Below are 11,413 nucleotides of genomic sequence, written 5' to 3' on the forward strand. Positions count from 1 at the left end.
TCCTCATGCCTTTTGCACACACTGTATATAGACGTTCTTTTCTCTACTGTGTTATTGACTTGTTTGTGTTATTGGTTATTATTTATTACTCCATGTGTAACTCTGTGTTGTTGTCTGTGTGACACTGCTTTTCTTTATCTTGGCCAGTTCGCAGTTGTAAATGAGAACTTGTTCTCAACTAGCCTACCTGGTTAAATAAAGGTGTTCTCAACTAGCCTACCTGGTTAAATAAAGGTGTTCTCAACTAGCCTACCTGGTTAAATAAAGGTGTTCTCAACTAGCCTACCTGGTTAAATAAAGGTGTTTTCAACTAGCCTACCTGGTTAAATAAAGGTGTTTTCAACTGGCCTACCTGGTTAAATAAAGGTGTTCTCAACTAGCCTACCTGGTTAAATAAAGGTGTTCTCAACTGGCCTACCTGGTTAAATAAAGGTGTTCTCAACTAGCCTACCTGGTTAAATAAAGGTGTTCGACTGGCCTACCTGGTTAAATAAAGGTGTTCGACTGGCCTACCTGGTTAAATAAAGGTGTTCGACTGGCCTACCTGGTTAAATAAAGGTGTTCGACTGGCCTACCTGGTTAAATAAAGGTGTTCGACTGGCCTACCTGGTTAAATAAAGGTGTTCGACTGGCCTACCTGGTTAAATAAAGGTGTTCGACTGGCCTACCTGGTTAAATAAAGGTGTTCGACTGGCCTACCTGGTTAAATAAAGGTGTTCGACTGGCCTACCTGGTTAAATAAAGGTGTTCGACTGGCCTACCTGGTTAGATAAAGGTGTTCAACTGGCCTACCTGGTTAGATAAAGGTGTTCAACTGGCCTACCTGGTTAAATAAAGGTGTTCGACTGGCCTACCTGGTTAAATAAAGGTGTTCGACTGGCCTACCTGGTTAGATAAAGGTGTTCGACTGGCCTACCTGGTTAAATAAAGGTGTTCGACTGGCCTACCTGGTTAAATAAAGGTGTTCGACTGGCCTACCTGGTTAAATAAAGGTGTTCGACTGGCCTACCTGGTTAGATAAAGGTGTTCGACTGGCCTACCTGGTTAGATAAAGGTGTTCGACTGGCCTACCTGGTTAAATAAAGGTGTTCGACTGGTCTACCTGGTTAGATAAAGGTGTTCGACTGGCCTACCTGGTTAGATAAAGGTGTTCGACTGGCCTACCTGGTTAGATAAAGGTGTTCGACTGGCCTACCTGGTTAAATAAAGGTGTTCGACTGGTCTACCTGGTTAGATAAAGGTGTTCGACTGGCCTACCTGGTTAGATAAAGGTGTTCGACTGGCCTACCTGGTTAGATAAAGGTGTTCGACTGGCCTACCTGGTTAAATAAAGGTGTTCGACTGGCCTACCTGGTTAAATAAAGGTGTTCGACTGGCCTACCTGGTTAGATAAAGGTGTTCGACTGGCCTACCTGGTTAAATAAAGGTGTTCGACTGGCCTACCTGGTTAGATAAAGGTGTTCGACTGGCCTACCTGGTTAAATAAAGGTGTTCGACTGGTCTACCTGGTTAGATAAAGGTGTTCGACTGGCCTACCTGGTTAGATAAAGGTGTTCGACTGGCCTACCTGGTTAGATAAAGGTGTTCGACTGGCCTACCTGGTTAGATAAAGGTGTTCGACTGGCCTACCTGGTTAGATAAAGGTGTTCGACTGGCCTACCTGGTTAGATAAAGGTGTTCGACTGGCCTACCTGGTTAGATAAAGGTGTTCGACTGGTCTACCTGGTTAAATAAAGGTGTTCGACTGGTCTACCTGGTTAGATAAAGGTGTTCGACTGGCCTACCTGGTTAAATAAAGGTGTTCGACTGGCCTACCTGGTTAGATAAAGGTGTTCGACTGGCCTACCTGGTTAAATAAAGGTGTTCGACTGGCCTACCTGGTTAAATAAAGGTGTTCGACTGGCCTACCTGGTTAAATAAAGGTGTTCGACTGGCCTACCTGGTTAAATAAAGGTGTTCGACTGGCCTACCTGGTTAAATAAAGGTGTTCGACTGGCCTACCTGGTTAGATAAAGGTGTTCGACTGGCCTACCTGGTTAAATAAAGGTGTTCGACTGGCCTACCTGGTTAAATAAAGGTGTTCGACTGGCCTACCTGGTTAAATAAAGGTGAAATAAAAACTATTACGCATTCCTCCGCCTGTCTCCTGAATCATTGTTACCAATGTGACATAATGTTTTTAAATTGTATAAACTGGAACTAAAGGTGAAATAAAAAATATAGTTCAGTCATGTGCATGATGAAGAGAGTGTGAGAATAGCAACCATAACAACAACAAAAACAGTAAAAAGTAGATATCGTGCAAGAGAGGTTTGTCAATTCCATGACAGTTGTTTCTGTACCACAGTGAAACCTCACACAGAGACAGAGAGAGAGAGAGAGAGAGAGGGCAGGGAGAGACAGACAGAGCGAGAGAGAGACAGACAGAGAGCGAGAGAGAGAGAGAGAGACAGAGAGGGCAGGGAGAGACAGACAGAGAGAGAGAGAGAGAGACAGAGAGGGCAGGGAGAGACAGACAGAGAGAGAGAGAGAGATAGAGAGAGAGGGCAGGGAGAGACAGACACAGAGAGAGAGAGAGAGAGAGAGAGAGAGAGGGGCAGGGAGGGAGAGAGAGACAGAGAGGGCAGGGAGAGACAGACAGAGAGAGAGAGAGAGACAGAGACAGAGGGCAGGGAGAGAGAGACAGAGAGGGCAGGGAGAGAGAGACAGAGAGGGCAGGGAGAGACAGACAGAGAGAGAGAGAGATAGAGAGAGAGGGCAGGGAGAGAGAGACAGAGAGGGCAGGGAGAGAGAGACAGAGAGGGTAGGGAGAGAGAGACAGAGAGGGCAGGGAGAGAGAGACGGAGAGGGCAGGGAGAGAGAGACGGAGAGGGCAGGGAGAGAGAGACGGAGAGGGCAGGGAGAGAGAGACGGAGAGGGCAGGGAGAGAGAGACGGAGAGGGCAGGGAGAGAGAGACGGAGAGGGCAGGGAGAGAGAGACAGAGAGGGCAGGGAGAGAGAGACAGAGAGGGCAGGAAGAGAGAGACAGAGAGGGCAGGGAGAGAGAGACAGAGAGGGCAGGGAGAGAGAGACAGAGAGGGCAGGGAGAGAGAGGCAGAGAGGGCAGGGAGAGAGAGACAGAGAGGGCAGGGAGAGAGAGACAGAGAGGGCAGGGAGAGAGAGACAGAGAGGGCAGGGAGAGAGAGACAGAGAGGGCAGGGAGAGAGAGACAGAGAGGGCAGGGAGAGAGAGACAGAGAGGGCAGGGAGAGAGAGAGACAGAAAGGGCAGGGAGAGAGAGACAGAGAGGGCAGGGAGAGAGAGACAGAGAGGGCAGGGAGAGAGAGACAGAGATGGCAGGGAGAGAGAGACAGAGAGGGCAGGGAGAGAGAGACAGAGAGGGCAGGGAGAGAGAGAGACAGAGAGGGCAGGGGAGAGAGACAGAGAGGGCAGAGAGAGAGACAGAGAGGGCAGGGGAGAGAGACAGAGAGGGCAGGGAGAGAGAGACAGAGAGGGCAGGGAGAGAGAGACAGAGAGGGCAGGGAGAGAGAGACAGAGAGGGCAGGGAGAGAGAGACAGAGATGGCAGGGAGAGAGAGACAGAGAGAGACAGAGAGGGCAGGGAGAGAGACAGAGAGGGCAGGGAGAGAGAGACAGAGAGGGCAGGGAGAGAGAGACAGAGAGGGCAGGGAGAGAGAGACAGAGAGGGCAGGGAGAGAGAGACAGAGAGGGCAGGGAGAGAGAGACAGAGAGGGCAGGGGAGAGAGACAGAGAGGGCAGAGAGAGAGACAGAGAGGGCAGGGGAGAGAGACAGAGAGGGCAGGGAGAGAGAGACAGAGAGGGCAGGGAGAGAGAGACAGAGAGGGCAGGGAGAGAGAGACAGAGAGGGCAGGGAGAGAGAGACAGAGATGGCAGGGAGAGAGAGACAGAGAGAGACAGAGAGGGCAGGGAGAGAGACAGAGAGCAAAATAGAGAAATACACAGAGACCACAACAACACAAACATGGGCAAACACACCACAAACACAAACAAAAAAGTTGACCATGTCTCTAAAACATTACCTCAGGGTTACCATGTCTCCTGCACATTACCTCAGGGTTACCATGTCTCCTGCACATTACCTCAGGGTTACCATGTCTCCTGCACATTACCCCAGGGTTACCATGTCTCCTGCACATTACCTCATGGTTACCATGTCTCCTGCACATTACCCCAGGGTTACCATGTCTCCTGCACATTACCCCAGGGTTACCATGTCTCCTGCACATTACCTCAGGGTTACCATGTCTCCTGCACATTACTCCAGGGTTACCATGTCTCCTGCACATTACCCCAGGGTTACCATGTCTCCTGCACATTACCCCAGGGTTACCATGTCTCCTGCACATTACCCCAGGGTTACCATGTCTCCTGCACATTATCTCAGAAGGGTTACCATGTCTCCAGAACATTACCTCAGGAGGGACACCATGTCTCCAGAACATTACCTCAGGGTTTCCATGTCTCCAGAGCATTATCTCAGTGTTGCCATGTCTCCAGAACATTACCCAAGGGTTACCATGTCTCCAGAACATTATCTCAGTGTTGCCATGTCTCCAGAACATTACCGCAGCATTACCATGTCTCTAAAACATAACCTCGGGATTACCATGTCTCTAAAACATTACCTCAGGGTTACCATGTCTCCAGAACATTACCTCAGGAGGGATACTATGTCTCTAAAACATTACTTCAGGGTTACCATGTCTCCAGAACATTATCTCAGGGTTACCATGTCTCCAGAACATTACCTAAGGGTTACCATGTCTCCAGAACATTACCTCAGGGTTACCATGTCTCCAGAACATTACCTAAGGGTTACCATGTCTCCAGAACATTACCTCAGGGTTGCCATGTCTCCAGAACATTACCTAAGGGTTACCATGTCTCCAGAACATTACCTCAGGGTTACCATGTCTCCAGAACATTACCTCAGGTTTGCCATGTCTCCAGAACATTACCTAAGGGTTACCATGTCTCCAGAACATTACCTCAGGGTTGCCATGTCTCCAGAACATTACTCCAGGGTAACCATGTCCCCAGAACATTACTCCAGGGTTACCATGTCTCCAGAACAGTAGGCATGTCTCCAGAACATTACCTCAAGGTTACCATGTCTCCAGAACATTACCTAAGGGTTACCATGTCTCCAGAACATTACCTCAGGGTTGCCATGTCTCCAGAACATTACCTAAGGGTTACCATGTCTCCAGAACATTACCTAAGAGTTACCATGTCTCCAGAACATTACCTCAGGGTTACCATGTCTCCAGAACATTACCTCAGGGTTACCATGTCTCCAGAACATTACCTCAGGGTTACAATGACTCCAGAACATTACCTCAGGGTTACCATGTCTCCAGAACAGTAGGCATGTCTCCAGAACATTTGTACACTTCTTTAAACATGTTACCCTTTACAGGAGCTTCCAGAATAAAATCCATGAATAGTGTATTCCAGAGAGGAGTCTGGTGGGGTTTACTGCCATGTATCCAAGGCAGAGGTACTATCACACACCATCCCACAGACCGCTAGAGGCCACCGTAAACTCCACACTGGTACACAAAGCTAGGTGACATACACACGGACATGCATACGGTCACTCACTCACAAACACACGCACACACCTAGCATATACTGTAAAACCTGCTAGAGCCTTGTTGAGGTTAAGGGATTGGGTTGAGGGATAAAATAGGATTCTGTAATGGAGGGTTGAGGGTTAAAATAGGATTCTGTAATGGAGGGTTGAGGGATGAAACAAGATGCTGTAATGGAGGGTTGAGGGATGAAACAGGAAGCTGTAATGGAGGGTTGAGGGATGAAACAGGAAGCTGTTATGAAGGGTTGAGGGATGAAACAGGAAGCTGTAATGGAGGGTTGAGGGATGAAACAGGAAGCTGTTATGAAGGGTTGAGGGATGAAACAGGAAGCTGTAATGGAGGGTTGAGGGATGAAACAAGATGCTGTAATGGAGGGGTGCTACAATTCTGCATAGTGCATTTTTAATTCCTGGGATAATAAATAGAAAAACAATACATAAAAGCACAAGAAAAACATCTTAATGGTTAATAATTATTTAAAGATTTAGATATGTTTAGATTATTTATAGATTTAGTTATGTTTAGATTATTAATAGATTTAGATATGTTTAGATTATGTTTAGATTTAGTTATGTTTAGATTATTTATAGATTTAGTTATGTTTAGATTATTTATAGATTTAGATATGTTTAGATTATTTATAGATTTAGTTATGTTTAGATTATTAATAGATTTAGATATGTTTAGATTATTTGTAGATTTAGTTATGTTTAGATTATTAATAGATTTAGTTATGTTTAGATTATTAATAGATTTAGATATGTTTAGATTATTTATAGATTTAGTTATGTTTAGATTATTAATAGATTTAGTTATGTTTAGATTATTAATAGATTTAGTTATGTTTAGATTTAGTTATGTTTAGATTTAGTCATGTTTAGATTTAGTCATGTTTAGATTTAGTCATGTTTAGATTTAGTCATGTTTAGATTTAGATATGTTTAGATTATGTTTAGATTTAGTTATGTTTAGATTATTTATAGATTTAGTTATGTTTAGATTATTTATAGATTTAGATATGTTTAGATTATTTATAGATTTAGTTATGTTTAGATTATTAATAGATTTAGATATGTTTAGATTATGTTTAGATTTAGTTATGTTTAGATTATTAATAGATTTAGATATGTTTAGATTATTAATAGATTTAGTTATGTTTAGATTATTAATAGATTTAGTTATGTTTAGATTTAGTTATGTTTAGATTATTAATAGATTTAGATATGTTTAGATTATGTTTAGATTTAGTTATGTTTAGATTATTAATAGATTTAGACATGTTTAGATTATGTTTAGATTTAGTTATGTTTAGATTATGTTTAGATTTAGTTATGTTTAGATTTAGTTATGTTTAGATTATTTATAGATTTAGTTATGTATAGATGTAGTTATTTTTAGATTATTTATAGATTTAGTTACATTTAGATTATTAATATATTAATTTATATTTAGATTATTTATAGATTTGGTTATTTTTAGATTATTAATAGATTTAGTCATGTTTAGATTATTTATAGATTTAGTTATGTTTAGATGATTAATAGATTTAGTTATGTTTAGATTATTAATAGATTTAGTCATGTTTACATTATTAATAGATTTAGTTATATTTAAATTATTTATAGATGTATATATTTAGATTTATGTATTTAGATGTATATATTTAGATGTATATATTTAGTTATATATTTATTAAAATATTTAGATTTATATATTTAGATTTATATATTTACTTATATTTAGATTTATATATTTAGATTTATATATTTAGATTTATATATTTACTTATATTTAGATTTATATATTTACTTATATTTAGATTTATATATTTACTTATATTTAGATGTATATATTTAGATTTCTATATTTACTTATATTTAGATTTATATATTGAGATTTATATATTTAGTTATATTTAGATTTATATATTTAGTTATATTTATATTTATATATTTAGATTTATATATTTAGTTATATTTCAGATTTATATATTTAGTTATATTTAGATTTATATATTTAGTTATATTTAGATTTATATATTTAGATTTATATATTTAGTTATATTGAGATTTATATATTTAGATTTATATATTTAGATTTATATATTTAGTTATATTTAGATTTATATATTTAGATGTATATATTTAGTTATATTTAGATTTATATATTTAGTTATATTTAGATTTATATATTTAGTTATATTAAGATTTATATATTTAGATTTATATATTTAGATTTATATATTTAGTTATATTGAGATTTATATATTGAGATTTATATATTTTGTTATATTGAGATTTATATATTGAGTTTTATATATTTAGATTTTTATATTTAGTTATATTTAGATTTATATATTTAGTTATATTGAGATTTATATATTTAGATTTATATATTTAGATTTATATATTTAGTTATATTTAGATTTATATATTTAGATTTATATATTTAGATTTATATATTTAGATTTATATATTGAGATTTATATATTTAGTTATATTGAGATTCATATATTGAGATTTATATATTTAGATTTATATATTTAGTTATATTGAGATTTATATATTTAGATTTATATATTTAGATTTATATATTGAGATTTATATATTTAGTTATATTGAGATTTATATATTTAGATTTATATATTTATTTATATTGAGATTCATATATTTAGATTTATATATTTAGTTATATTTAGATTTATATATTTAGATTTATATATTTAGATTTATATATTGAGATTTATATATTTAGTTATATTGAGATTCATATATTGAGATTTATATATTTAGATTTATATATTTAGTTATATTTAGATGTATATATTTAGTTATATTTAGATTTATATATTGAGATTTATATATTTTGATTCATATATTTAGTTATATTTAGACTTATATATTTAGTTATATTTAGATTCATATATTGAGATTTATATATTTAGATTTATATATTTAGTTATATTTAGATTTATATATTTAGTTATATTTAGATTTATATATTTAGTTATATTTAGATGTATATATTTAGATTTATATATTTAGTTATATTTAGATTTATATATTGAGATTTATATATTTAGATTTATATATTTAGATTTATATATTTAGATTTATATATTGGGATTTATATATTTAGATGTATATATTTAGTTATGTTTAGATTATGAATAGATGTAGTTATATTTAGATTATTTATAGATTTAGTTATATTTAGATATATATTTAGTTATATTTAGATTATGAATAGATGTAGTTATATTTAGATTTATATATTTAGTTCTATTTAGATTATTTATAGATTTAGATTATTCATAGATTAAGTTTTGTTTAGATTATTTATAGATGTAGTTATGTTTAGATTATTAATTGACTAAATGATGATGTTATTCAGATGTTGGTTTGGTTGAGAGCGGGGAGGGGAGGGTGTTGTACTACTATAACTGTAGGTGTCACTGAAAGGTTACTAAAGGTTACTAAAGGTTACTAAAGGTTAATAAAGGTTACCAAAAGGTTACTAAAGGTTACTAAAGGTTACTAGAAGGTTAATAAAGGTTACCAAAAGGTTACTAAAGGTTACTAGAAGGTTAATAAAGGTTACCAAAAGGTTACTAAAGGTTACTAAAATGTTACTAAAGGTTACTAAAGGTTACTAAAAGGTTACTATAAAAGGTTACTAAAGGTTACTAAAGGGTTACTAAAGGTTACCAAAAGGTTACTAAAGGTTACTAAAAGGTTACTAAAGGTTACTAAAAGGTTACTAAAGGTTACTAAAATGTTACTAAAGGTTACTAAAAGGTTACTAAAAGGTTACTAAAAGGTTACTATAAAGGGTTACTAAAGGTTACTAAAGGTTACCAAATGGTTACTAAAGGTTACTAAAAGGTTACTAAAGGGTTACTAAAAGGTTACTAAAAGGTTACTAAAGGGTTACTAAAAGGTTACTAAAGGTTACTAAAGGTTACTAAAGGTTACTAAAAGGTTACTAAAGGCTTACTAAAGGTTAATAAAGGTTACTAAAACGTTACTAAAGGTTACCAAAAGGTTACTAGAAGGTTACTAAAAGGTTACGGCTCAGTTCAGGGTTTACAGTATCAGTAGGGTCTTTACTGTAGAAATAGGAGTTTACCGGCCCACAGTACCGACCACAGGACCGGCTCAGTGGCCCCATGACCCAGTATCTATAAACCCAGTGGTCCCAGCAGCCTCTAGGATGGGTGTTAACGTTGACCTGTAACCTAAATACCTTGCTGCATGAGAGCTCCCACTCCGAACCAGAAACTATTGAGTAAGGTGAAATTATTCTCTAGCAACTCTGATGAGGGGTTGCAGGGGTGAGGGTTGTACCACTCGTAGGGAGTAAACCTGGGGGAGGAGAGAGAGGAGAGAGGGAGGGAGAGGAAAAAGGGGAGGGGGAGAGAAGAGGAAGGAGAAAGGGGAGAGAATGGGGAGGGAGAGGGGAATGAGGGGGAGGAAGGGGGAGAGAGGGAGAGAGAGAGAGTAAAACACAGCACATAGTGACATACTGTACTTTAGTTACAATCGACAACATGAACCACAGTTAAAGACTGAACTGAAACCAATAAAAACCTAATGCTGTTATTTTTTCAAACATAACTTAAATTAAATCAAATAGCCTCGTTCTCCTTTTCAACAGCCTCAACACACATCCGGGACCACAACATGCTACTGGAGGATAGGATTGATCACACAGTCCTATCTACTGGAGGATAGGATTGATCACACAGTCCTATCTACTGGAGGATAGGATGGATCACACAGTCCTATCTACTGGAGGATAGGATGGATCACACAGTCCTATCTACTGGAGGATAGGATGGATCACACAGTCCTATCTACTGGAGGATAGGATGGATCACACAGTCCTATCTACTGGAGGATAGGATGGATCACACAGTCCTATCTACTGGAGGATAGGATGGATCACCCAGTCCTATCTACTGGAGGATAGGATGGATCACCCAGTCCTATCTACTGGAGGATAGGATGGATTACACAGTCCTATCTACTGGAGGATAGGATGGATCACACAGTCCTATCTACTGGAGGATAGGATGGATCACACAGTCCTATCTACTGGAGGATAGGATGGATCACACAGTCCTATCTACTGGAGGATAGGATGGATCACACAGTCCTATCTACTGGAGGATAGGATGGATCACACAGTCCTATCTACTGGAGGATAGGATGGATCACACAGTCCTATCTACTGGAGGATAGGATGGATCACACAGTCCTATCTACTGGAGGATAGGATGGATCACACAGACTGTTGGGCTGTTGAAGTGTGAAATGCTTTGGTTTTGATCCCTTAACTAGCAATGACAATTGCTGAATCCCTAACTAACCCCTACATGCTAGCAGCACCCTACACCCTCGCCCCTAAAACCCTTTACCCTAATCACTTACCTGGCGATGACAAACAGGACGCAGCTCACTCCGGTGCAGGCCAGTAGTACGTACATCCAGATGTCAGGCGACAGGGGGTTGAGGAAGGAGAACACCCCGGGGTTGGTGCCGTTGGGTTTCCTGTACAGGATACTGATGCCCAGAGTCATGAAGGGCTTAGAGAAGTCTATCACCTTCTCCCTCACATATGTGATGGTCAGAGGGGCTACTGCCAGATCAGCTATCTGAGAGGAGAGGGAAGGGGTGATGGTCAGAGAGGTATTTTAATTACATTTTAATTTCACCTCAGTTTAGGTTGGCCTTGGAATCAACTACTTCTAGGTCTCTGAGCGGGTGACATCACTTCAATCCACGATGGATTCTCT

At 38.2% G+C, this 11,413-nt stretch overlaps 1 protein-coding gene and 1 long non-coding RNA gene across 5 annotated transcripts in view; both read right to left on the reverse strand.

Moving 5' to 3' along the window:
* Window positions 1-11,413, reverse strand: part of grik1a (glutamate receptor, ionotropic, kainate 1a) — a 157,111-nt gene that overhangs the window by 64,725 nt on the left and 80,973 nt on the right. Inside the window, exons 13-14 of the mRNA XM_052520212.1 lie at window positions 11,049-11,272; window positions 9,862-9,980 (exon numbers count right to left, since the gene is read on the reverse strand). Coding sequence (XP_052376172.1) covers window positions 9,862-9,980; window positions 11,049-11,272 — 343 coding nt within the window. The remainder of the gene's footprint in view (window positions 1-9,861; window positions 9,981-11,048; window positions 11,273-11,413) is intronic.
* On the reverse strand, window positions 1,057-2,054 carry LOC127930607 (uncharacterized). 4 transcript variants are annotated; one of them, XR_008138376.1, is made up of 4 exons: window positions 1,754-2,054; window positions 1,506-1,629; window positions 1,227-1,288; window positions 1,057-1,195 (listed from the first exon to the last, which is right to left on the reverse strand). It is a non-coding gene; the product is annotated as an uncharacterized LOC127930607 (long non-coding RNA). The 4 variants fall into 4 exon arrangements; XR_008138375.1 differs by having other exon boundaries at window positions 1,227-1,319; XR_008138377.1 differs by lacking the exon at window positions 1,227-1,288 and having other exon boundaries at window positions 1,057-1,164.

The sequence above is a fragment of the Oncorhynchus keta genome, chromosome 6 (assembly GCF_023373465.1).
Source record: "Oncorhynchus keta strain PuntledgeMale-10-30-2019 chromosome 6, Oket_V2, whole genome shotgun sequence".
Taxonomy (NCBI): Eukaryota; Metazoa; Chordata; class Actinopteri; order Salmoniformes; family Salmonidae; genus Oncorhynchus; species Oncorhynchus keta.